A 27365-nucleotide genomic window follows, 5' to 3' on the forward strand; every position below is an offset into this window, starting at 1 on the left:
GTCTCATGTTTTTTCTATAAATATTTCTTTGCTGCTTCTATTAACACCTGATTGCATTTAAAAAAAAAACCCAACTAATTTCATGTTTACTATCTTTGAAGTTCTAATATTTATATCCTTGTAAGCGCAAATGTCATCTTATTTTATAGCTACACATTTATATTCCATAGATCACTGACAACATGTAATTGTACAAATAGTAACTCAAAATACATAAATTTTTTAGAGTCTAAAAGAAGTTTCACTGATAAATGAATGAAGATGTTAGTAAAATAATTTCAAGTGTCTATTTTCCATAAACTAGGTACCTATTAACCTTCTTTGTGTCTTAGGCCATCTAGATGATCAGTATGTTGTTAAATTTGTGAAGGATAAACTCAAATCTATGCCTTGTAGAAACCAGGGATATGTTTTAGATGGGTTCCCAGAGACATATGACCAGGCAGAAGATCTTTATAATTGTAAGTACCGCTGCCTCTGTTTTTATTGCTGCTTTTGTTTTTATCGCTGCTAATACTGTCATGATCATTACTATTATCAGCACCGTATTAGTTGAAGTGCATCAGCGCTGTAATGACTGCAGTGCAGGAGTGAAACAAAGATGTTTTCACATGATGCTTAAAATGTAAGAAGGATTATAATGCACCTTATTTAATTTAAGCACAAGTCAGTTTTCAGACTACCTTTCCTGGCAAAGTACTGAGTAAATGCACAAATATGGAGGATGCTTGTTCTGTGTCAGTCAACTCTACCCAAGAAAGCTCTAAGAATTTCTTCATAATATTTAAGGGCTGCTTAATAAGGGGATCCACCCAGTGCACCAACATGTTTTATGAGCCAGGTTGGAGTGGGTTATTAGATCAGCTACATTAGCTACGACTCCAGAGGAACTCTGTGACATACATTTCAAATTGTGAGCAAGGACTGTCAATGCATTAAGACCATCTCCAAATGTAAATTACATCATGAGTTTTGAAGGAAAACAGTCTTCTTCAGTTTAATAAACTGAGCTGTAAATTAATCATGCTCAGTTGATGCTCTTCAGGCAGTTTTACTGACTATTCAGAACAGCAGTCACTTAGCAGCAGAAACCATTTTAACCGTAATACTGTAAAAAATTTCTACTCAGTGTTCCAAGCCTTGCCTCTGTTTTTGGTAGAATGATGTACTTGGCAGGAGGAGAGGCCAGGGTCAGGACAGCAGTTTTAGAATTGGACACATCTTAAAATTGTGTGTGCATGCACATACTTCTGCTGTATAGGCTAACAACTATTAGTGTCCCAAGGCAGGATTCTGTGATGGCTGGCAGCATGAATTACTTACTGAATTCTCTAAATTGTGTCCAGGTTAGATTAATTTCCAACAACTAGTATAATTGGAATAGATAAACCTGTGTTTGTACTGGGCACATTTTTGGCAAATATAATTATATTGTTGCTTCAAATGAAAATGCCAATAATATTTTTTTGTAGTGGAAAGTGAAGATGAAGAGGAAGAAGTAAAAGGCAAAATAAATAAATGTGATAAATTAATCACACCTGGTAAGTTTGATAGATTTCTCTTTATATAAACTGGGGAGTTTTCAAGTACTGCTGCCACCAACGAGAAGTTGAAAATATCATTCCATCTGTTCATATTTAATTTAACATAAAATAAATATCTAATTCACATAATGCTGCTGCCTTCTTATTTTAAAGTGAGCAGTTAATCAAAAGGAAGGTTTTGGTTTGGTTTGTGGGTATTTTATTCTATCTCTTTTTTTTTTATTTTTGTGAAAATGCCATCAATTGCTGGCTAATAACAATAGTAGTGGCTGCCTTTGTTGTGATTACAGCAGCTATTAATGGAATAAAAATGACCTCTTGAACTTGGCATATTAAAACCCCATAAGTTTATCCTAGTATGATCACTTGAAAGATCTTACCAAACTCACTTTAATACATCAGTTAAGTTGGGAATTAAAATAGAGTGGTTTCCCTCCATGCAGAAATGGCCTCAACCTGGTGTTTTCACTATTTTTATTTCTTTGGAAGTTTTGATTACATTCAAACAATACATTTGGCATATTTTGCATTACAAGATGTGTATGGTTAGATAGTATAAAGGTTGACTATCTCAAACGATTGGTGTTTCAGTAAATTATAATTTGCTGGCTTCAGTGGAAGTGAAGAAAATTCAGAACTTTCTGAAAAATTCCTCAGTCCTTGCACTTACGTGAAGGGGACAGATGTTTGATTTAAAAAGCAGGCTTCTACAAGTTTGTAACCACTTATGATGATTTCTGAAGTAAATAATTTCTGTTATTCATAAACAAAACCACTTTTACCCACCATGTCAAAAGAGGAAATGTGAATGAATTATTATGATGGGCTGGAGAAGTACCACTTTTTCCCCCATAACAAGGACTTCAGGCATGGGATCTCTTTTAAAATACCTTCTCAACCTTGGAGAAAACTTGTTTTAGAAAACAGAATGGTTCAGGAAGGATTTATGTTAATTTGGGAAGGCTTTCTTGTGTTTGTTTTGGGTTATTTTGAGGTTTGTTGGGTGGGGAGTGGTGGTGTCTGTGCTTGATTCTACAGATTTCTCTGTCTGGAAATTTGCTTCCTGGCTTTGTTAAATTAATGGGTTTCAGTAGTACTGAGTAATGTTATTAGTAGAAATATCAGCATATATTGTGATAAATTGTATAAAATCATATATAATAAATACAAATTGATTGCTGAATTAATAAAATACTGCAAGATTCAACTTAATGAAAATACACATGTGAGATTTTTGATGCAAAGAAAGGAGATGGGTTTTTTATGGATCTTTGAAAGATTTCTGGTGTTACTGTGTACCGATAGCACTAAAATAACATTGGCACTAATTTTTGTGGCATGTGGTGACATAGTATTTTTAATGTACTATTTGATTATTTAAAAAAAAAATAATTCAGCAGATACACCTTTGTGAGATTAAAAATCACAATACAGAGTGATAACTTTTGATGATTTGACAAACAAGTGAGTTGTTAAATTTTTCAGCGTTACTTGCTGCTTTGGCTGCATTCATAAGATTTTTTTTTTCCTCCTATACTTATTACATGTGATGGTTGTACGATAGCTTTGTCAGAAAATTTGGACTATGCTGCATTGCTGCTGTTAGGATTTTTGTGCTGCTTATTGCAGGAATAGTCTTGTTGATAGTGCTATGAAGAATTTGGCAAAATTTGAATATGTAGCTTCTTTACAGATATGTCTCAATATTATTGGACTGCTCCATCTGGAGAAGTTGAATATAAGCATTTGCTAATTAAATTCGCTGTGAAGATATATACAATTCACATCTATTTATGTTCAGTTGTGGTTTAAAAGTTATTATTAATGCAAAATAGGTAAGAGGAAAAACAATAGATCAGTGCTGATAATGTGTTCTTCTTCACAGAATTTATTATTTCATTGACTGCATCTGATGAATTCCTTATAAACAGAATAATAAATCTGCCAGAGAGAATTGTTGCTGGAACTCATTATACCCAGGACCGGTTCCTGCAGTCTCTGAATCTCTTCAGAGAGTTAAACACAGATGATAAGACAGTTCTCAACTATTTTGATGAGCTTGAAATATATCCTCAGTTTATTGGTATGAAATAATAACAGTATATAAAATATGAATTAAAAATTGTTGTTATTACAAATGTAACATTTGCGAATATCATATAGTAAGTGTACATATATAAATATTTTTAATTAATGTTGAAGGACACATATACAACAAACATTTAATTGTATACCTGCAAAAATATCTGTATAGTCATAAGGATTCTGAATTGTTGTCATACAGTTAGCTGTTTTTAAAAAACAGGGGGGTTAATTGTTCATTTGTATAGGCTAAATGTTCGAAACAATTTTCTGATTCAGGTTACAGACCTCTGCACTGGCATCCTTCCAGATTGGTGTAATAGTATATTTTCATGGACTTTCAATATTAGATTTGCTTATATTTTTTCTTCAGACTTATCCTCAGATACCATAATAATATATAGGTCATCTGTAAATGATGAAGCATGAAAGAAAATTATTAGATCTTAAAGGTGGAAGGCTAGGACTGAATCTGTTTTGCCGTATACCTGTATGTGAGAAAATTTGTCTGCCCTTACTATCTAGAAAACTGCGATCACTGGAAAATCTTGAGAAGGTTATAGTAATCTGATTATTCAAAAACAGTGAGATCAAGTTGACAGCATTCTTAAGAAAAACGAGGGAGGGTGTATCTTCTTAGGGAGGGGGAGAAAAGGCAGATCAAAGGGAAAACCCTGCAGCTAAAATCAAACTGCTGATATTTGGAATGTCCATTTGAGATGAGTTATGAGAAGTTAATTGTTAAACAGTCTCAGTTGTAACTGATTTCCTAAGTTGTTGGGTTTTTTTATTTAATATCAGTCATGGAGATTATCTTGAGAATAATACCACACAAGTTTGTTAGTAAGTGTAGCAGTGGAAAAAACAGTGTTTTAGTATAATCATTTTAGAATTGAGGTAATTCTGCTACAGGATGTAAATGTAAGAAACATTAAGTATTAAGATCTGATGCCATCAATTGGTTATTTTCTTACCTTGCACACTTCTGGATACACAAGTAGTAGCACCGTGCAAGAACAAGTTTTATTTTGCTGGGGACTATGAAGTGTTTACTGCTTGATAGAATATTGCTAGGAATTATTCCCAAAGATTACTCTTAAACTCTAGTCCATTCCAAATAAGGAAATTCACTGGCCTAGTAATTTTAATTATTGAGGTATCACAACTATGACCTTCAGTGACATCCAGATGATTTTAACATTCCGTTTATAGTGTTGATTTTCATTTTCAGAGGAGCTTTGTCTTTATGTCCTGTTTATCTCAGGAACAGCCTCTTTACCTATATTCACATCGCTGATTGTTACCCTGCAAAGTATGCAACCATACCTCTTTCAGTTGTAAAATGGCAAGGACAGATAAAAAGATAACTTCTGTGAGCAACCTTCAGCTCTGCCAATACGCCTTCATTCTAGTTGATGTTCCAATTGGTTTATCAGATCCATAGAATTAAATAATGTCAGATTTAAGCAGAGTGCCAACTGCTTTCTCAGTCACATTCTGAAGGAATTTAGTGGGGAATGGTTAAAAAATTGTGCTTGATTTGTTAAATATTGACTGAAATTAATCCTATCTTCCACCTTAAATTTAGAAAATTGTAACATATGGCCTTATGGATTGCTTTTATGATAATTATTTTTTCTGAGTCTGAAGTACGATCAGTACAAAGGAGTGGGCTTCAAGATTCTGGAAACCCTATTTTGCTACAATGACTCACTGCATGAAGTCTGCAAGTCAGTTATATTGTGTCTTGTTTTTCTCATCTGCAAATTGGGAGTGGTGACACAGGCATATTAGATCATCCACAAAAAGGCATGTTAAAGTGATAACAGCAATTTCCTTCAAAGACCTTAATTTATGAACTCCTTTTCTGGTGATCTTTCCTTTCAATTAGCAACAGTGATAACCTAATTTTATATTTAAAAGTTATTTATTTTTGAGGATAAATGTAGATAATTATGATTTCCTTAATATTTGCACTGTAATCTCCCTTGGCCATCAGAAAAAAATAAGTCTTTGAGACCTCAAATTCAGTGTTGTTAGAGTTCTTAGCAGTACTTTAAATGACTAGAGAAGTGGGTTTGCCCTGTATTTTGTATATACAGGTGCAGCTAAAATTGCAGAAACAAAGGACTCCTTGAAGTAGAAAATGTATTATTCCTTTAATATGGAATACCTGATTTTTCTTTTTGAAGGAGAAGCTGTAAAAGAAACTTTATCATGTAGAATTATGGTAGGTTTCTCCTCAACTTATTAGCAGAGTTTGGACTTCAAGACCAAGTCACAAACATTTAAACTCTTGAAGTAATGGTGTTAGTATTGGACAGCTGTCTTCTGTCTGAATTAGTGATTAGAAAGACATGGGAAGCATGCTTTGCCAATGGCTTTCAAAATAACTCCATAAAGCAGACTGTGGAGTCAGGACTATTGGAGTCTCATCCAGATTCTCTGTTCTAGTTGTTCTGCGTTTTCCCCTTCCTCTGCTTGGTCTCCTTATCCATTTCTGTACCTTTAAATTTCCAGTCCCTTACCACTGAACAAGCCCTTTACCCCTGTATTTTCTGAATACCTGAAATACTCACTTTTACTCTTTTCTGTGTATATTTCTATACCCTTTCTGCCAGATGCCTCCCCACACTGAATGCATATAAAGCCCAGAAAGCCCTGAGGACAGTCCCCATTGTTCTGTGTTTTTTCTTTTCCTGCCTTTTTTGCAAGTTTAATACCCAACTAGCCTCCAGCAATTAAAATGGAGAAGGAATGAAAGAGAAGTTCTTGCTCAGTCTTTATGGTCCTGTAGATATAACACAGTAAGAGTTCAACTAGATAGGTCTGGGTATTTGTAAATGTGTGCAAGTGAAAACTGCAGTTTGTTGCCAAATCCTAGCAACTTATTGTGTAACCTGCAGGGGAGACGGGGTCAAAAGCTGATGGGTTTATGCACCTGGATAAGTTGACAAGTTGATTACATTGGTGGCAGGAACATCTCTGATAGCTGAATAACCTAATTTTAAAGTTTTGAAATCCAGGCAAGCTGAAATGGATAAATAGAATCATTGTAAAAATTATTTTAATAATTTTCTCCCTTACATCATCTTAAAAAGACAGACTATTTTAGCTGAAACTAGTAAAGAAAATCAGATATATAAAGCTTAATTTCGTGTAGCAAAAAGTTAGCATCTATAAGCAACTGAAAACAACATTTTATACTTGAAAATGTAAACAACATGAACACTATATATTTTTTAGGTCTTGCAGTTATTTACTAATGTCCATTGATAACTGATAAAAGTCATGCAAAGTCTCTCTTGTATTGTTTAAAAGATGTAGCAAAATTTGAAGATCCTGAGAACAGATTTATCATAAAAGAGATCATCAAAGAAATTGGGGAACCTCGGAATTATGGTTTAACAGATGCAGAAAAGGAGAAATTGGAACGCAAAGCAGCTGAAGAATGCCTTGTCAGAGAAGCTCAAGAAAAAGCTGAACGAAAGCGTAAACAAGCTGAGGAGAGGGCTGAAAGGATGGCAAATTGGGAAGAGTGGGTAGGTTAATACATATTTTGGGGAATCCATTATTTATGTGTTTTATATGTCTTCCAGCAATCTGCTATGTAAATCCACTTGGAAAGTGCGGCATAAATTCTCTAGTTCCTTATATCCTATTTAGATCTTATTTAGAGTATCTTCACAGTGCTTTTTGAGGCTGAACCTAAAGAATAGTCTCTATTTGATTACAGACATAACTTTTCTTTTTTTTTTTATGTTGGTATCACTATGTCTTTCAAATACTTTCATGATACTCTTCTTGTTCTTGCTGCACCATAGCTCTTTTATTTTACCATTCCTAAATATGTACTATGATCAATGGTGATTTTCCATAACCATTTTTCTAGGACTTTTGCATTTCGCTCACTTTACTTCTAAGCAGCTCACCAAGTCTTAATTATCATGCCTTTCAAACAAGATTTTTAACTCAACACTGGTCAATATTCCAGTATGCATCGCAGAAAGGTTTCTGAGCCTGCAAGAGAAACACCTTTGAGAGCTGAGTCCTCACTGCAGAGAACTATTTGATGCAGTCTGAAGGATGCTTTTTGAGTGCTAATACTCGAAAAAGTACTTGGTATTTAGGCTACTCGACATCACAGGATTTGCACAAGTTGCTTTTTCCCTATTTACTTTGCCACACCTAAGAACATTTTAAGGAAAGAAGGTGAAATGCATACTGTAATAATGTTCTTGTTCACACCCAAAGTCAGGTTATTTCACCAGAAGGCAGTTCCATTGTCTTTAGAGCTATTTAAACCCAAACTAATCGTTTCACAGTGAAATTCTTTTCTTACATTTGAAGGCCCATAAACATCTTTGGGGAAATAATACACAGAAATTACTGACTTTTAATGAAGCATTTGCGTTGCTCTGATGTTGGATCGTAAATATGTTTTGTTATCTCTATGCTTATTTACAGCCTCATTCAACATTAAATAGCATTTTGTACTCACTGTAAGCTTGTCTAAAATATCAGTAAGGGTAGTTAACACATTTTTAGCTATATTCAATCCAAGACCATCTAACTTCCAAGAGCAAATTGCATTATTTAAAGCTAAAGAAGGTGTTTAAATAAAATGTGTACTTAAGTTTATCCTTTTAAATAAGCAGACATGTAGGAAATCTAAGCAACTATTCATTTGCCCTTGAGACTGTAGATTAGCTGCTGTCTCTGAGTAGTGACCAAAGACCACTTACTTGCAGGATTTATTAGCACTCCTGAATTAAGTGAATAAGGTAAGTATATTTTCCAGATTTTGGTATGTTGTTTTTACCTGAACATTGTTTTTGTGTTGAGTTTAGAAAAGCAGTCTCAGACTATCACTGGCTTTCTGTATCTATATATGACTCATGCTACTGATGAATAAAATGAGAGAAGAGAGGACAATAAAAATGGTTTTGAGTAAGGTCTGGCTAAAACTACTGAAAATATGCATGCTATTAAGTGCTATTAACTGGAAGAAAGAAAAACGTGCAGCAGTTTTATTTCCCCACCCCTCCTACTTTTTGAGTGTAATCATTGTAATTGATTTAACCTGAATCCAGGAATAAATTTAGATGGTGTATAGAGATTTTATTTACGGTGGTTTTAGTCCGTTTAACTCTCATCCCCCTCAAAAACTAGCATACATGAAATAAAAACAAAACACAGCAAAGAAACCAAATCCAAAACAAATAAACAAAAAAACCCGCAACACAATTTAGTTATTTAGAAACTTGGGTTTGTCTTCTGAGTAAAAATATTCTCCTCACTCCCCAGTTCGAAGAACTCTCAAGAAACTGTCTGCATTCGCAATAGTACTAATTTTTTAAGTAATACAGTGTATTCCAAGCATTTCACCAAGTATCTTGTGGAAGCAGGAGCCCCGGAACACTTCAGAATAAGCCCCCTTTTAGGAGTTAAACAGAAATCTTTTTTTTTACTAAGGAGATTATTTCAGTTGTCATTGTGTTCAATTCTTTGTCCTCAGTGTGTCGTGTGCTTGAAATGTAATAAATAGTACATAGTTTTTCCTGCAGAGTTGTGAGTTTTAAAGTTCTGTCCACAGCTTCTAACACTATTTTTTTTTAATTCAGGGTACCATTATTATTTAGTCATGTGCTATTTGGTAGACATTATAAACCTTATTCTTTGTGATTTTGTTCATTATTTATAGAATAAACATATGGAGGAAGTGAAAAGACAAGAACAAGAGTTATTGGAGGCTCAGTCCATGCCACTACGAAACTATTTAATGAAGAATGTCATGCCAACACTTATGCAAGGGATAACTGAATGCTGTAGGATCAGGCCAGATGATCCAGTTGATTTTCTGGTAAGGTGATTACAATATTTTTTTTCTTAAATATATTTGAGTACACCCAAGGAATCTCTGTTAACATAAGGATTTAAATTCTTTTTTGTCACTGTCATGGTAACAATTAATTAATGGTTAGATCTGCAATTCTAGTGAGCATTAATGAATGTGAAAATTAAAAACCTACTGAGTACTCTTCAAGATCAATTGATACTGTGTATCAAGTAAGGGCATAATCCAGCTTTGCTAAACAGTAATAGGACAAAAAATCAGTAGTAGAATCTGTTTCTCTTTGGTACATGCACCCTGCACATCTTACCGACCCTACCAATTCTGCTGTGACACAGAAGCCTGCAGAAAGGGGGGACATCACTCTCCACCCTGCTTATGCCCCTCTAGGCACAGCAGAACACATTTTTGTAACAATGACTGAAAGCAAGCTCTTTGGTAATCCCCCTCACAATACACAGATAAATTGAGTAAATCCTGTAAGATATTCATAGGGCAATTACAGTTGCAAAGGACCTCAAAAAGTTATCTACTTCAACTTTTGGCTGAAAGCAGGGACAGCATTGCATTCAGACAAGGATTCAGATGCTGTGAAGTTATTGTTGTACCGCTGTTCTTCCTGCACATCCTAAGAAAATTAACAAGCTACCACAGTTTTAATGAAAAGAAATATTTCATAGCCAAGAAAAAGCTTAAAATAATAGCATCAGTATTGGGTCCCACTTTAGGCACTAAAGAACGTTTAATTGTTTTAACCTTTTTGCTTACTGATGTGTGACAACTACCTGTAGCTGCAGGAGCATGATATCTTCCCTACTAAGTGCCTAATTTTTAAAGATCGGTATTATCTACTTTTCTGGGTCCAGAAATCAGGCCCTAGCATATCGTCTACAATTTTCCATGGAGTGACAAATACTTTCATAAATGGCTCACTTCCTTCTCTTGCCACAACACAGAGATGGGGTGACTGCTACCAAGAGGGAGAATGATGTGGATGGTATTTGGATGTATTTGTGTGGAAGAGGTTTCTCTGACATATCTGTCAGAAATTACATTTTAGATCCACTTAGTTTCTGCAATTTAGTTTAAAGCAAAATTATCCACTGTATTTTTGTTATTTTGTATAAATTTTAAAACGGGAGACTTGAAAATAACTAACTCTGAAACTTTCTATTTATAGGCAGAATATCTCTTCAAGAACAGTCCTGATATCGAATAGGATAAACATTAAATCATAATAGCTGTAGAAATTGTGAAATGGAAAGGGAGAACATTCATTCCTAATGTTATTTTTAAACAAAATACTTAGGTTTCTGAAATTATTTTTGTTTAGAATTATTATGTAATCTCCATTTTTGTTTCTCATACTTCATTACTATATTGTATTGGGGTTTTAATTATCCTTCTACAAAAGTAACATTTACTGCACAGATTAATACATTTACACATCTGTATTTCATATGTCTGTTTGAAACTGTGAACCATAGGAATCTTCTCTCTCCAAAATTTTCTTCCCGGATTTTTTTTCAGTTACACTTTCTATTTAAGCAATATATTCTTGTTCTGATCTGTAGCAGATGTAGGCAGCTAGCCTGAGAATTTTTTTTTTTTAAAAAAGTGTGTTAACTGAAAATGGAAATAAGTAGAAGCAGCAAGCTCTCTTATTTCCCCTCCCAGCTACCAAGATGCAGAAAGTCATGCAACATAGTCTTCTTGTGCTGCACTGAAGACTAACTAATAAAGTTTTCCAGCATAGGTATGTCATAAAACCTGTTTTTTTCTTTGCTGTCAAACAAATGGGTGTAGTTCTCATTTAATTCTCTTCATTCAATATTTGATACGTTTTTCCCAGATTCTTGAAGAATCTATACTTTCCAGCATGTGGCTGTCATTCCTTTTTTTTTTTTTATTGACTTCATATACCTCTCACAGAAACTGTCAAGATTTATGCTCACCGAGCTGAAACTGATAGCGTATTTGGTGTAAAAGAAATACTGGATTTTGTCAAAACAGAAAGCAAGGGCCATTTGTGAGAAGGGGGGGGGGGGAAGAGAAAGAACTGAAAGGATGTTTATATAAGCATTTCACAATTATTTCATCTATTACTTTTAGTAGTAGAATTTTAGATGTGTTAAGCTCAATGTTCTTATTCAGATACATTAATATAGTTTTAGAGAAACAGTCTTATTTCATCTTTTCTCACAGAGTCACACAGCTGAGTCAGTGATGATAGCCAGGAGCAGAGTTCAGAACCATCATCTGCTCTAAGAAACAGATTTCTATGGGATCTAGGCTTCCTATATGCTGCCTGTCCAAGTTACTGTTTATCACGTAAGGCAGTTAAAGATGAAATAATCGCTAATTTTAGATAAATTCTTAGTTTGAGAGGCCTATATTTCAGACTAAAGATGAAACTAGGACACTATAAAATGATAAAACAGGGTGGGTTTTGTTCTTTTTAGTTGCTGTAATACGTTTACTTTTCTAAGAATAAAGTTTTGAGCTGATCTGCAAAGAGTGCTTTTTGTGAAACTTAGGCAGCCGATTAGAGGCAGAGCTTCCAAAAACCAGTAACAGAAAAGGTTCTTCTTGCTCTGTGTGAGGAATGAAAACCACGATAAGCCCGACGCAGGGAGCGAGGCAAAGCACAGAGATGGCTTCGAGCCCACAGCCTCCATGTCCCAGAGCCGCAGGCAGGGACGCAGTCGGGCCGCGCTCGGCCCCTGTGAGCCGGTGACGACAGTCCCGCCGTGCCCCCGCGGGGCGCCGCCGGTGGGGGCCGGGGCAGGGCCGGCCGCGGCCGCCCCGCTTCCCGGCGCCTCGCCGCAGGCAGCCAGCCGTTGGCCCCGGGCCGCCAGCCGGCCGCAGCGGGGCCCGCCTCAGGACCCTTGGGGCGGCGTGTTGGGTGACGGCCCCGCGGTCTCACCGCCTCAGTTCCCACCGTAAGGAAAGCCCGCGTCCCCCCCTCGCCCGGAGCCCGCCGCGGCGCGGGCACGCCGCCAGCTGCGCCCAACCCTTCCCGGCGGTGCGGCCGCCCCTCCCGCACTCCCTCCCCGGCCGGGACGTCCCGGTCGCCTCCGGCCTCGCCCGGCGCGAACCCGCGCCGCGCTGCGCGCACGCGCCGCCTCGCAGCCGTTAGCGCTTTGTTTTCAAACCGGGGCTGGCGGCCGCGCCGGAACTACAGCCCCCAGGGTGCCCCTCGGCCGCCCGCCCGCCGGGCACGCGGGGGCCAGCCAGCGTGCGCCGCGTGCGGGGGTGGCCGCGGCGCTGCGTCAGGCCCCCCCCGCTCTAGAACGTTGCTGTGGTAGCGTCTGGGCGCCATGTTAGAAGGCCGGAGGGGAAGAGGAAAGTGAAGCGGCGGCGGCCGGGCCTAGCGAGTGGCTTTCTCCTCCCTCTGCGGCCTGACCCCGGCCCGTGCGATGGTCACGATTCCCGCTTCCTGGCGGGACGAGTGACCGGTCCGGAGGCGGCAGTGGTGGGGGAGGACGAAGAAGAAGAGGAGGAGGGAGAAGGGGACGACGCGGTGGTGGTGGCGGCGGCGGCGGCGGAGGAGGAGGAGGAGGGGCCGGAGAGACGATGCCGTTGTAAGTTGGAAAGCTCGCGGAGTGTCTGAAAGGCCTGTGTTTTGCCGGCCCTTACTCAGCGCTGTCCCCGTAGCGCCCCGTGCTCCCTGTCCGCTCGGGCCCTTCCTGCTGGCTCTCGCCCTTCCCCCTCTCGCTGTCCCCCCGCCGGTGCCGGGCTCTTCCGGTGCCGCAGTGTGCGGGGCTGTGGATCCGCTGCTCTCCGCCCAGACCGCGAGGAGCTGCTTGCTCGTGTAGCCGCCTCCCCGCCCCCCATCGCCGTGAGTCCCTAAGAGATGCTGATGTGGCTTTTACGTTGTTGTTGTTGTCGTCTTCTCCTTCGCGATTTCGCAGCGGCAAGTGCGAGGCACCGGGCGGCCACGAGGCGAACGCCTGCCGTGGCCCCCCTCGACCCACTGTTGAGAGGCCGCACGAAGTGGCACAGTGCCGCGCGTTTGTCCCTTTCTGGCCCCGGCCGCCAAAGATGAAGCTCTTTTTCTCTCAGGAGTCCGGGTAGTGCCTCTCCCCCAGAGGCCGCGCGAAGGGTTTTGCCTCGTTGCGGGGGCCGGAGGGACGCAGGCCCTGGTTCTAGCAGGAGACCCGAGCGGAGCCCGCGGTCCTTGCGAAATTCACTGGGGCCTCGGTGGCCCCGAGGTGCCGAGCCGCTGAGGGGAGCTGGCTGCCGGCCGTGCGGGCAGCGCCCCCTGACGGCAGTGGCGGGCGGCGGCCCCGCGCCCCCCCGCGCCATTCCGCTGCCGGGAAGCCGGGGGCTCTCACTGAAACAGCAGGCCTTGTGCTTTGGACCTGCCGCGCTGTAACCCTGCTGGTGGCCGTGAAGAACGAAGTGGGGCATAAATTCATCCCAATTTCTTCGCCGTTTCCTTCACCCCACCCCCTGTTATTTTTTTGTTGTTGTTTTTGTTTCTTTTTTTTGTTTTCTTTCCCCTCGTTGACATTTTGACGGCTCCGGGTTGAGACGACAAAACTTCCTGCTCGTCAGTTCCGTAGCCCATATTGTTATTATATTATTGTCCTATATAAGTTCACGGAACCAGTGGATGAGTAGGTGTTCAAGTGGCTTTTAAGAATAAGGCATGTTTATATGCAGGCTTCTGTTTGTTTTTTGTTGCTTGGGGATTTTTTTTTGCCAATGAAGGAGAAATGTAAAGAATTCGATATTATTTATTATTGTTTCACTGTTATTATTTGAGGTTATTCACTGTTGTTTTAAATGTGTATACTTTATGTTAAGAATAACTATGCTTGCCTGTTGTGCTTGTTTTATTCAGTCTAAAATGTGGCTAAGTTAGTTGTGTGGTAGATAATACCAGGCAAACCTACCTGAAAGAGTTTATGGCAGGAAAAACACAGTGGGTGAGTGCAGAAAGGAAAATGGTTATGCCAGGCAGTTTTTAACGCTTGTATAGTGAGACTGCGATGTCTTTATAGTTAAGTTTTGCACATGTTCATTAAGGCAGTGAAAAACTACCAGAAACCAGCTTTGAAGTTGGCTAGGCTTTTGGCCTCCAGAAAATGGGAGGGTGCGTATTCTGACTGCTTTTATTCTTAGTTTATTTTGTTGTGACTACATAAATTCCAAATGCTTAATAACAGCATTTGAAAGTTTGGGCTACTTCAGTGAGTTGTAGTAATAGTGATCTTCAACTTGGACAAGTTTGGAATGACTTGGTCGTTTTTCTTAATGTAGGTGTTTATGGTACTTGAACTAGAAACTCTTAAATAACATTGCATAGTTATATTTGCAGTAATAGATTGCTATTTTCAGTATAAATGTTACTGGCAACTTCACTAATACAGGAGGTTTATTTGGGAAAATCAAAGCTTTCTCAGATTCTGCATTTGTTCATTACTTGCGATTTTGGAATGATTGACTTTTAAGTCTTGACTAAATAATACAAAGTGAACATTTTAACGCTAGTAAGTTGCAATGCTTTTAATGTTAATTCTTGAGTTATGAAGTGATACCTATCTCTGACAAGTTTAGAGAAAAAGGCGAGCTTAGGAAGTTCCTTTTCTGTATAATGCTTTCCTGTATAATTATTTCCAGTTAATGCTTTCATACTTTTGAATGATAATATTTTTGAGTGAGACTAGAACAGCCCTATGTCACTGCCAGGTTTTCAAGATGACCAACAAAATACACACACACACACGCACCCCCCCCCCTCCTTCCCTTTCAATACATCCTTTAAACTTCATTTTTTAGGGTGGTGGTTATAATTGACAGGCCTAGTCAGAGCTGATCTCCCATACAACCAGAGGTTGTCATTCTTTACTTGAAAAGCGTTAGTTCAGAGTTCTCAAGAGGTGTACAGCACTGTTGATTCTGCAGTATGGTACAAAACTATGAAAACAAGAAAATTATTTATATACAAACACAGCTGTTACAAGAGTAAACTGCTGTTCTGCTGATAGATGGCATTTGCAAAAGCCTTTTTAATATTGAAAAAACCCAGATTTTTTTTCCTGGAAACTTACATGACTTCTTGTTACGATTTTCATTAATGTGTTGTGTGAAGAGATAGCAGCCCTATAAGGGATATCTCTTTAATTTTCAATTATTCAGAACTGATTAGGTCAAAGATATTTCTGCTATTATGAAGCTACATTTTAGTGAACTGTTAGATGTGGAATGTTCCCGTGCCTTATCAGAAACATAAGAAGTCAGGGAGAAATGAAGCTCTTTAAGCTGTTCATATGTTTCAGTTAAGGCTAGATTTTACGTGGAAGGGCTGCTGACTCGGTGAAGCAGCAGCTATGTTTATGTGAATTGATGATCTAGTCTTTTTGTGTAACCTGGGCCTTTCTGACCCTCCAAATAGAGAAACAGGACCATGAATTTGTTTCCTGTTAAGCTATAGATATTATTGCACTTCCAGCATCTTTGCTGAACTTCTGTGTCTGCTAAAATCATTGAAAAAGCCTTTTTATGTTTGTTTTTTAACCAGAAGTGGAGAAGTGCATTGAGTCATACATCTGAATACTTAAAAGTGCCATAATCACTGTAAGTTTTAACTATTGTTGGTATTGGTAACTTCCATATTAGAGTTTTGGAATACCTTTTTTTTTTTTATCTTTATTGTAGACAGTCAAGCTTATTCCCACTTCTGAAGTAAGACTTTTTGTATGTTTTCTTTCACTGAACTTAGCTTTAGACATATGCAAAGTCATTGTTTTTTTGACTTTTAATTAGTGTCTGTCAACTTGTATGCCAGGTGATGTACAGCAGCATATTTAAAATGGCTTGTACTGTTTGGGAGTCGATAAATATGTTTTTGAACACGGAGTGCTCAGATTTTTATAAACTGTTATGGAAGGAATTAAATTTTTTCTGATCTTTTAAAGCACAGGACCTACTTCAGACGAACAGTTGCCTTAAAGTGATAGCTTTATTACTCAAGAAGAAATTAATATAAAAATCTGTACTGAGGGTTACACTGTTAGATGCAGTACAGAAGAACTGGGTGGCAAGTATATGTAGTTTTGCAACAGCTTTCAGTCTTCTAATGTCATGCCAAAAAAGACTGAGCTTATACCCATTATCATGGAGTTGTACTGCACAGAACTTGGAAACCTAATTATTTTTGGGCTGAGCAGATCTCACCGCTGAGACAAATGCACCTCTTAGTGAAATGCTTCTTGGTATTCCTAGTTCTTGGTTTGATACTCCCTGATATCTTTTGATCCATCCTTACTGAATTACTTAAATTGCTGCATCTGGAGTTTTTTGTCTCTAGAATAGCTATAAACCTCATTTGTGGTTCAAGTGCTGCCTGCAGACTTCAGTAGAAATTTCTTTTGTTTGAACTTGAGAAACTTATGAGACTCTTGTTGGCAAGAATGTTGTGGATGGGTGTGCATTTGTGCCTTCACTATTCTTCCGTGCAAATGCAAGAGCCAGTGAGAACTCAGGATTGAGTCAAAGGTTAGCTGAGTGTGTATGAATGTTTTTCTTTTGCCATAGGTGAGTCTCTTTTTCCATAGGTCCATTGCCTGTCATTGCTCCAATACCCATGTTCATATCTCTTTTGGGAATCTTGAACATCTCATACTGACAGTTGAAAACTTAATTAATGGTCTAAATGATCCAGCAATTTTCTGCTAGACCTTAAAACTTTTGGTCAGGAAGGACAGCTGGATTGTCTTAACCATTTGAAACATACTGTCCCTGGTAAATGATATGCACAGATTTCATTAAGATTTCCTGCTTAGATTTCTGAAATTCAGTGTGGAATGATGGTGTTAGCATGAAGCCAGAAACTTTAATCTGAAATTGCCAGTCAGTCCTTGCTGGAGGAGGTTTTGAAACAAGCAAATGAGACTCTTCAAAACACTTCCTCTGAAATCTATCACAGTTGGAGCTTGAATTTTGAGTTTAACTCCAGTTGATCGACCAGATGATGTGATGACCATTATTGCTTCAAGTATCTGACTTGGGTGGCTAACAACAGTAAATAAGAAAGACTGAATATTACTGAGGTAATCAGTAGAGCCAAATGGAGAAGAGAGGATAGTCATTGAGATTCCTTAAGCTGTGTTTTTTGTCTTGGTATCTGGAGGTAAGACTGAATGAGCCAGAGGTCCTGACAGAAGTTTAAAGTTAACATTCAGTGGGTTGTTGGCACTGTTTTGGGACACTGTGCACAGCCCACGGTTTGCCTTACTTCACCATTGCTGGCCTTAGTGTGCACGCCTGTCTGGACAGACTTAATCCCCAGCTGAGGTTTAGTGATAGGTGAAAGGGCTTGTATGACTTGTAGCAAAAGCAAGGCAGGAAGGGATTTTTGCATGCACTGAACATGCATTTAGATGAGTTAGATCTTGGGTAGTTAAGGTCTTTTTCAGGGTGGATCGGAGACAAGTTTCAAATTTATGTGGGAATCAGAACTGTTGCCATTTGTTAAATACTATGGCATGTGTTTTAAAGATTTCAATTGTTCATATTATCTTTTATTTCTGTGAAGCATCCCAGATTTCTGGAGTATGATGTTTAGATAATGTGGTGCTGATTGCAGCTGTATTTTGTTTGTTGATAAGAATTCTAAAACCTTAACATGATAAAAACATTACTAGTAGAACTGAGGTAGAATACTGGGAGTGAAGAGGAAGAAGTGCTTAGAACCTCAGGGCTGGCTAAAATGTTACATGCAAATGCAACATTAAAGCTGGAAAAATGAGCATGTAATGTTAAGGTTTTTCTCAGTGATAACTTTTCATTTAAAAAGCAGCTGGCAAATGCTTTACTTGAAGTTTCTTGGCTTTGTGGTAGGTAGAGGGGTGGGGAGAGGATACACCTTTACTTGTTTGTTTTTATAGTAACTTTGGTGACTTGCCCTTATTTAAATGAATGAACATGGGTAGCCTAGCACTAGTTAGTTTATTGCATCCTTGAATGGATTTAACTTTCTTCCCAAATGTCATTTTTTCTGCCACTTTACAAAGGCAGTTTTATGATATCTGTTGATATGCTACAAAAACTTTAGAATAGCAGGTGTAAACAGTTGAGCTTCATTTTAAATGGTTTTAACTGGAAATAACCTATAGTCTCTTCAACACTAATACGTGTTAAAATGTAAGCTTCATTGTATCTTTTGGGGTTGTAAAATCTAGAAGGCAGCTGTGCTTAGAATCATTAGGTACCATCCCAGTGAAAGTGTTGTTAACTCCTCAACCTTCAAACACAGGCACAACACAAATGTGGTAAGGTCCTGTGCTGTTTTCATTCTTATAAAATACATGAATATTCAAGCAGTAGCTGTAACAATTCCTAAAGGTGTATATTAGGTGATTGATTCAATAGATTCTTTAAAGCTGTTGTTTTAGTGAACAATTTCAGAGCTTATTTTGTGCCCTGTGACCATGCTCTGATGGTCCTGCAGGGGCTGAAGTCATGTCAATGTGGTGTTCTGTGAAGACAGACCTGCACGGGGCACTGGCAGGATTATGCTGTAAACCAGATATGGGAAGTGATCAGACATTTGGTTGTCTTTTATGTGTTATAATTTTGGGAGCAAGGTGAAGGATTATTTTTAATGTACTAGTTCTCAGATTGGTGAAGCGTGGCCCTTATACAAGCAGGTAGAAGACGGGGGGTTCCATCAGCGTTACTGGCTTGGGAGTCTGCTTCACAGAATCTGGGCCTGAGTGACATTGAGTGGTGGGTTGTTTTTTTTTTTTTTTTTGAAACCTAGTAAGTGTCTGACAGGCTGTGTTTTGCCTGTCCTGTCAATGAAGTCTTAATAACTGTTGAATAAAGTTTCTATTTCTGGATGGGTGGAAATTACGATCAGGACATTTAAGTTACACAAAACTAAAATATTGACTGCTTTATATTACTGCTTTAAAAACCTGTAAAAATGAACTGTAAAATCTTAAATTAAAAAGCAAATTATTTTTTTCAAATTAATAGTTGGTAAAAAGGGAGAAATTGTAGTTCAAATTTAACTACTTGCTTTGTGGTATAAGTAAAAATGTTCATAATATACAAAGGATGTTTATGTATTGAGACCTTTTGTTTTCTGACTGCTTTGCATTGTGACTGAACTGTTGATTTCAAACATTCAAAAATTATGGTACTTAAAATAGTTCTAAAATGGGTTTAACTTGTGGAAAAATATTAAGTTTTGTTGATTCCCATCAATTTTAAGTTAAGATGTTCTTTTTAACACTTAGTCTTGATGGAAATGAAGAATGAAACCCTGAGATGATGACAACAGTATGTAAATACAAATGAAATTGTTCTGTAGCTTTCCCACCCAGAATACGTAGTTAGCCTGAAAAATTGTTTCTTGTTTTGTATTACAGAAATAGTATATAACATGTCTAAACATGAAGCAATATACAGGGGAATGTTGTACACTTTTTTTTTTTTTTTCACAGAGGATTCTCTTTTCTTTAGACTTTATCTCTCTGAAAGTTGAAGGAGACCAAACTGACGATAAAACTTTTGCCCAAGTAGAGTGAATAAGTGAATTTCGGGGGGGCAGGAGGGGAAGCTAATGCATAATCTGAATTAAAAATATTAGTTATACATTTTGTATTAAGCAAAACATTATTTTATACCTTTGAAAGGGAGTAATCTTATATAGTATGAGTATAAATTAAGTAATGCAGATGTAATGCTTCTACATAATTGCTTTAATTGTTGGTAAGGCTTTTTGAACATCTGTTGATGCAATAGCTAAATTTTCTGAAACATGTATTTTGATGAGAGATCATAATGTTTCTGTTAGATCTCTGAAGGGTTGACTAAGTTGCAAGTTGGTTTCAGAAAAGCTTTTCAGTATGCTTAAAAACAATGATTTGTCACTTAGAAAAATCAAAGATGGTGGAGTAATGCTTGTGGCTTAGAGGAAAGTTACCTATGTGTCAATGTAAAACTAGTATTTAATGCTGCAAGTAACACTTAGATCTTTTTAAATACAGATTTAAGTAGTGTATTGTTTTTTAAACTTGTGATAATGTTCAAGATTTAAGTGTTTTTAAGTTTAGAATTTGGCTATCTTAAATCTTTAGTATATAATTCTACAATACTGAATATATTTAAGATTTTTTTTTAATGGCTGCCTGTTGATAGCATCGGTTCAAAGAAGTTTTAACTATGTGGTATAGCATGCAGTAATCACTGAATCCAAACAGCTGTATGTTATGCAGGACCAAGTTTTTAGTTTTGAAACACTTCGAATTACTAGCCTTAAAGCTCAAACTGTTCTGAAAGTAAGGCTGTGTTTAAATGAGAATGTCACAATCAAATATATGCCTGTTATGAAAAACTGCATAGGTGCTTTTCATCCAGAATGCTCATCTAGGAAAGCTGTTAGTTTTCACAACATAATGATAACTTTGCTGTTGTGTTTCTGCTGAAGTTCTTTTGTATCGTCTCTTCTCCCTTCTTGCAACATTTAAATATGGGGGATTGACTTTAAGAATATCATCCTTGTACTTGAGGTTTTGCTCCATACCTGTCTGTGTATCTTGAAAAGTGCAAGGCAAGGATTCGATGAGGGCTTGGAATGGAGCAGTTTACTAATGAACTAGGCCCTTGTACATTTAACCCACTGTGGTAGGTTAGGTTTACTTTAGGCTTGCTTCCCTATTTAGAGAAATACTTAAAGTAAAATGTCATGTTAAGGAAACACGGGTCTGGAGAGATTACTGCTTACATCCTTGGTACTTGTGCTAGGCAGAGTCTAGCACAAACCTGGTATTCTCCCCCCTCATGCAGCAAGATGACATGTAATATTGCCAACATAGACTGAGCTGGCACTGTTCATCTAACCGTCCTGTTATGCTAGCCAGCACAGAAATCAGCTTAAAAGTAACTGTTATGCTGCTGATGGGCTCAAAATATACTAAAGCCTCCTTACTTATGTGAGCATTTTGAGTGTGTGAAGTCAGCTGATGTAAAAGGTCGTGCATCATAGCAACTTGTAACCCTGCAAGGTAATTCTGTTGTTGTCCTTAATACAGATTGATCTGGGATGTAAAGTGCTAACAGGAGGCTTAACTTTTCATTTTCTTGATACATCTCTCTTCTCTGCTACTCTGATGAGAAAAAGTATTTTAGTATTTTTTGTGTTGTTTCTGTCAGTAACTTTATCTAATTGCCTTTATTAGTCCCGTTACAACCCAGGGATCACAAACACAGCAACTACAGAAGCATTATGGCATTACCTCACCTATCAGTTTAGCTGCCCCCAAGGAGTCTGACTGCATGCTTACCCAGAAATTAATTGAAACCCTAAAACCTTACGGTGTATTTGAAGAGGAAGAAGAACTGCAACGCAGGTGAGTAAACACTCTAGCAGTGGTTTTCTCCTGTTTTGAGGTTCATGTAGTTGAATATTGAACCCCAAGCATGTTTATGTTCTTTCAGATGCTTTCTTAAAAGCCTAGTGGAATATTAAGCTTGATTTTTCTCACCTTAAGAGAAATACCTCAGAACACATAAAGGAATAAAAATTATCTTTAAATTTTGATGGCAGGCTTACATATCTTTTTTTCCCCTTCATAACTGTTTTGTTGTAGTGGCCTATACTTTTTTTTATTAAGCTTTCTATAGAGTTTTTTTCTCACTATTTTTAGGTTCATGTGTTTTATGAATTGAGGCTGTATTTTGGAAGAGTAGAATTCATACACCTGAAATATATACAGGGCTGGCTTGCTTGCATTTTTTCTGTGCTTAAATCACTTGAATTAATGGAGAAAAATAGTGGGAGTGTTGTAAGAGTGGCTTTATTTCAGTGTGTATATATATAACGAAATCTGTAATTAGATCGGCAATGTTACTGTAGCTGACTTACTGTGTAATCATGTTCAGGGTCTTAAAAAATACTAGTTTGATCTGAGTTCATGACCTGTGATTCTGCTGTTTTATCAATAGGATTCTAATATTGGGAAAATTAAATAACCTGGTAAAGGAGTGGATACGGGAAATCAGTGAAAGCAAGGTATGGTTATATTTTACATGGAACTGATCATACTAAGACTTCTGTAGGAAGAAAATTACAAAATATACTCCCAGTCTAAACAGAGTGAATCTTTAATTTGGGGATCAAATTTGAAAAAACAAACTACCTTTGTATAGCTGCTTTTGTTTCCAGGCAGCATTACCACTTAAAGTAAAACTGTGTCAAAGAAGGAAACTCATAAATAATGGAAAAAGTCATGGTAGTAATATTAATTTTCAATTGTTCCTGTTTTTCCCTAGGTAGAAATACAGCTTGACTTCTTGTCAAAATACATTTGTATAGTACTATGTTAACTATATACTTATGTCGTTTAGCTTTTTGAAGCAGTGCTAGATCTTAAAATGGACTCTTTGTAGCTTTATGATCTGTGGCCTTTTTCTCTCTGATGTTACTTTTGTAGACTCGTAATAATAATAGTAGTGTTTTTGCCAGGTTGTAGTCCTCCCCACCCCTACACACACCTTTTTTTGAACGATTATAGACTTGTATAAATGTAAAGCTGTAAGTGGGTTTTTTTAGGGGTAAATCCCTGAATTTTTTTTTTTTAAGCTGTTTTGCTTGGAGTATGTTTAGGATTGTATTTCTTCTGTACACTTCTCTTTTGAAATGGGAATTTATATGTGACCAAGATTATATGCAGGGGTGACCCTACTGTCATTTGAATATTTATATTTGAAAACAGAATAGTAATGGTATCTTGACTGGTGTAAGAGTGGAAACTGCTTAAGTTAATTCAATATACATATAATTAATTTTCAATTTGTTTTTATCTTTTGTTGTGTAACCATGAATGTAGGGCTTCAGGTTTTAACATTGCATCCCATTATGAAAGGGAACTGTCTTTGCCCATGGTACTTGGATTCAAGAGTTTTTTGAAAGTACAAGTCTAGGAACTTTGACAGATGTTCCTCAACAGTTTTGACATAAAAGAAATACCTCTCCCAAACCCAGTCTTTTATTTAAATAATGTAGTATGGGTGTCTCTGTAAGTAACTTAATAAACACTGATAAACACTGTAAATAGTATTATTCTGTGGTTCTAAATTGGATTCCATCATCGATTTCTAAGTCAGTCTGATAAAGCAACACATTTTTAATGTCTGTAATATTTTAAAGCTGTTGCACCAGAAGTGTAGAACTGCTGGAACAATTACCAGGTTTGAGGCAGTAATGTATAATGTAGTTGAAATGTTGCAAATAGTTCTCAAGTGGCAAACGTACCTCTGTTTTCTGTAAATACTAAGATTATTATTTCAGTAGTAACTACATCTTAAACAACAACAATTTTGTGGAATACTTTTCCGTTTGTTTTAAAATAAATTTTGTGCTGTTATAACTTTGAAAAGTAAAATAACCAATTTTATTTGCTCCATTTAGAATCTTCCACAGTCTGTAATAGAAAATGTTGGAGGAAAAATTTTTACATTTGGATCCTATAGATTAGGGGTTCATACAAAAGGTAACACTTTTATTATAAAACTCATGTGTTTGAGCTAGTGATGTATCTGTAAATGTCACACTTAAATAACAAAACATTCCTGACTTTTGAGGTGATGTTAGGATTTTATGTGTTTGATTTTGGGGTTGGTTTTGTTTTTTGTTTGGGTATTGTGGTTTATTTAATTATTTTTTTCTTAGTTGTTTTGGTTGGCCATCTCCAGTCTTCATTATAAATAAGAAATATGTTCCTATATTACGTTTTTGTCATGGGTTGGGAAACAAACAAAAAAGTTGTAAAATACTGAAAAATAGAGAAAGTTGTATACTTGGATTCTCATGGTTTGTTCTTTGAATATTACTACAAGTCTTCCACAATTGAAAGAAGGATGTATGTATTCAGTATGCTTAATGGCCATTAACGTTTTTTTTTGTATTTGGGTTGACTTAGTATTCCCAAAGAAAAGTCATTCTATGGGAAGAGAAATTAAATTTTCCTGTTCGGTTTCAAAAAAAATTCTAGCTATTGCTGGCATTTCACGCTTGTGAAGTGTAACTTGTGTTAATAAACAATTTCAGGTGCTGATATTGATGCCCTCTGTGTTGCACCAAGACATGTGGAAAGAAGTGATTTTTTCACATCATTCTATGAAAAACTGAAACAACAAGAAGAAGTCAAAGATCTGAGGGTATGTGAACTACCTGATACAGCTAGCTGAACTGATGATGCTGAAAAATCAATAGGGAAAGATGATGCATCAAACAAGTAAATATAATTTTACTGTTAAAGCTTGCAGTGGATTTTCAGTTAACCTGCAGCAAAACCTATCACCATAACTGAAATAAATAGAGATTCTTCCAAGTTTTCACTGTTTCCTCTTGAGACAGTAGTTTAAGCACCTGGATGGCAGAATGATCTCCTAGCATGTATGTTAGTATTGCAAAATTTCTGCTTGCTGTCTAGCAGCAGGCAGATGCAAATGTGGTTAGCTTGAAAAAGATCAGGACTGAACTTATGTGTTCTTAATGAAGACTTTAAAGCATACTGTTATGTTGCTATTTTTATAATTTCATGTTTATAGAAACAGTTAGTGGTTGATATTAACTAAACTTTATATATTGGCTGTCAACTGTGCATTTTCAATGGAAGTTGTTTTTAGTATGTCTCAGTGTTAGATGCTTGTGCAAGATTTTTAGTATGTTGACATGAAGATTTCCCTTGTAGGAATGGAAGACACACTGGTATACGGTATTTTGTTTCTATTTTTTTATACCTGAATGATATCATACCTAAATGACAAGCCCACTAGGTCAGCTGCTGGGAGCTTTAATCTTCTCGCTGTTGGCTCAGAGTAAATTTTTTCTGCTGCAAGTCTTTTTTAGATTAAGATAGTTGGCTGGCAAAACTTAAACTTTGTTTAGTTTAGTCCTGCTCCCATAAAAAAAGTACAACTGCAACTCTTCCACTCTGTGCATCCTTGTAGTTGGTAACTACCAGTGTAGTGCAAACATCTGGTGGTAATACTGTATGTACTGAAACAACTGTTTTGAATGCTTTATTATCTGAACACTTCTAGTAATGTTTATATCCACATGCTATAATTGTGAGCATTCTGATTTTCAGATTTCCAGTTAACTTTGATGTAAACTGTAGCTAACTCAAGCTAATGTAGTTCATTTAGCAGCAAGGTAGATAAATGTACGCTGTTTGGTGTAGCTCTGCAGTGGTGCAAATAACCTTTAGATCAGGGTGTCATAACACTTCATTCCAGCTAGACCTAAGGAAATTTGTACTTCTCCCGTGTTTAGGGAACCTAGGTTGGCTCTAGTGAGTGACTCTGAGAGATTTGTGAGCTTCTGATTTTGCTTAGGATCCATCCTACCAACCCGTAACATTAAGGTAACCTTAACTAAGGTTAAGTGCACGAAGTAGTGGTGTTGTCTCCTCCTCTTAAGAACTAGAATATTCTTAGAACAGTGTTTGGCTTGTGGCAGTTCCTGTTTCTTATTGAGAGGTATGCAGTAGTCTCTGCTTCTGTGAAAGAAGTGCTCTGCAAATCTGCATTTAGTTCAGATGCCAGTTCAGGAAGGTGGTATTCCTAGCTGATTGCATAGTAGACATCAAGTTTTGTGGTTTTGTTGTGGATGTTGTTTGTCAAAGTACCTTAATAATAACCACATTTAGAAAAGATGCTTGAGCTCTGGAGACTGGTGACTTGCAACTGGTTTAGGTGAAGTCAGACTGCATAGGTGCACAGTTGTCATATTGTAATTTCTCATAAAAATACTCACTGCAGAAACAATAGAAGAGACCTCTTGGAGTAAGAATACCCATAGGCTGACCTTAAAATACTGAGATGCTGTGAGGAGTAAAAGATGCTGGGTCATGTTCTGCTTGTATTGAGAGAAAGAGTTGGACATGGAGGTAATATCAGAGCTGGTTGGTATGCGTTTGGGTTCTAGTTAACATCTAGACAGCTCTAGCACTTGGTGGATCAGTGCTTACTGCATAAATTCTCAATGGTGGAGAAAGACATCACTGACAAAAATCGAACTGAAAACAGAAAATCATCTCTGCATAAATAGCGTTTCATCATGATTGTTTAGACCTGCTAGCTATTGCTTGTAAATGTTCTTCTCTACACTGAAAAATTATTATTTTTTTTTCCCCCAGGCTGTTGAAGAAGCTTTTGTCCCTGTTATTAAACTTTGTTTTGATGGAATAGAGGTAAAGATCACATTTTATTTTGTTTTGGTAGAACATGATTAAAACAGTTTTCAAGATCTCCATATCTTTTGTAGTATCTATTAACATGAATGCTATTAAAGTGACTCCTAAGTTCACACCCAAGTCTTTGAGAACAGTCCTCAGTTGTGTAATTTAAAGTAGGCCTTTAAGACTGAACCACGTCTTTCTTGATGTACTTAAAAGCTGTGTGTAGAATACCTTCCTGTTTTTCTTTAGGCGCTGCTACCCACTGGTGTTGATGAGCTCACTGACCTGTAGAGTGCCAGTATTGGCATTATTAAGACTTAACATTTAATAGAAATTCATAAGTAATGTGGCTTCAGTAATTTTTTGGCTGCTAATGGTTAACTGTCCAAACCTTAAATTCATGTTTGCTTCAGTATCTTATACTATAGGAAGTTTTGCCATCTTTGATCTGTTCTCAAAAAGGCATTGTGGAAGGCAAACTGGGTATCCCCTTTGTCCTCATCTCTTCAGATGTCTGTAAACGCTTGACTAAAACAGTGGCTTGGGTGCCTGTAGCCTGATGGATCGATCGGCTGCCTTGGAGTGATGAACTGGCTTAACTTGATATTGACCATTTTGTGAAAAGTTGCTGAGAAAACAGGAACACTGCTTTCAAAAGATACTCTGTTACAATCTTCCTTG

General features: G+C 37.4%; 2 protein-coding genes across 6 annotated transcripts in view; both read left to right on the plus strand.

Moving 5' to 3' along the window:
• The window catches only part of AK7 (adenylate kinase 7), a 28408-nt gene extending 15987 nt beyond the window's left edge, over nt 1-12421 (plus strand). The window contains exons 13-18 of the mRNA XM_056347849.1: nt 333-461; nt 1473-1541; nt 3430-3627; nt 6948-7168; nt 9331-9489; nt 10661-12421. Coding sequence (XP_056203824.1) covers nt 333-461; nt 1473-1541; nt 3430-3627; nt 6948-7168; nt 9331-9489; nt 10661-10699 — 815 coding nt within the window. The 3' untranslated portion in view covers nt 10700-12421. The remainder of the gene's footprint in view (nt 1-332; nt 462-1472; nt 1542-3429; nt 3628-6947; nt 7169-9330; nt 9490-10660) is intronic.
• Nucleotides 12422-12736: 315 nt separating this feature from the next.
• The window catches only part of PAPOLA (poly(A) polymerase alpha), a 44640-nt gene continuing 30011 nt past the window's right edge, over nt 12737-27365 (plus strand). For 2 of the 5 annotated variants that reach the window (XM_056345229.1, XM_056345232.1), the window contains exons 1-6: nt 12737-13064; nt 21678-21848; nt 22444-22510; nt 23909-23990; nt 24548-24657; nt 26643-26696. In XM_056345229.1, coding sequence (XP_056201204.1) covers nt 13057-13064; nt 21678-21848; nt 22444-22510; nt 23909-23990; nt 24548-24657; nt 26643-26696 — 492 coding nt within the window. In that variant the 5' untranslated portion in view covers nt 12737-13056. Of the gene's footprint in view, nt 13065-21677; nt 21849-22443; nt 22511-23908; nt 23991-24547; nt 24658-26642; nt 26697-27365 lie in introns of those variants that run through there. The other 3 variants (XM_056345230.1, XM_056345228.1, XM_056345231.1) reach the window with 3 other exon arrangements.

The sequence above is a fragment of the Falco biarmicus genome, chromosome 7 (genome assembly GCF_023638135.1).
Source record: "Falco biarmicus isolate bFalBia1 chromosome 7, bFalBia1.pri, whole genome shotgun sequence".
Taxonomy (NCBI): Eukaryota; Metazoa; Chordata; class Aves; order Falconiformes; family Falconidae; genus Falco; species Falco biarmicus.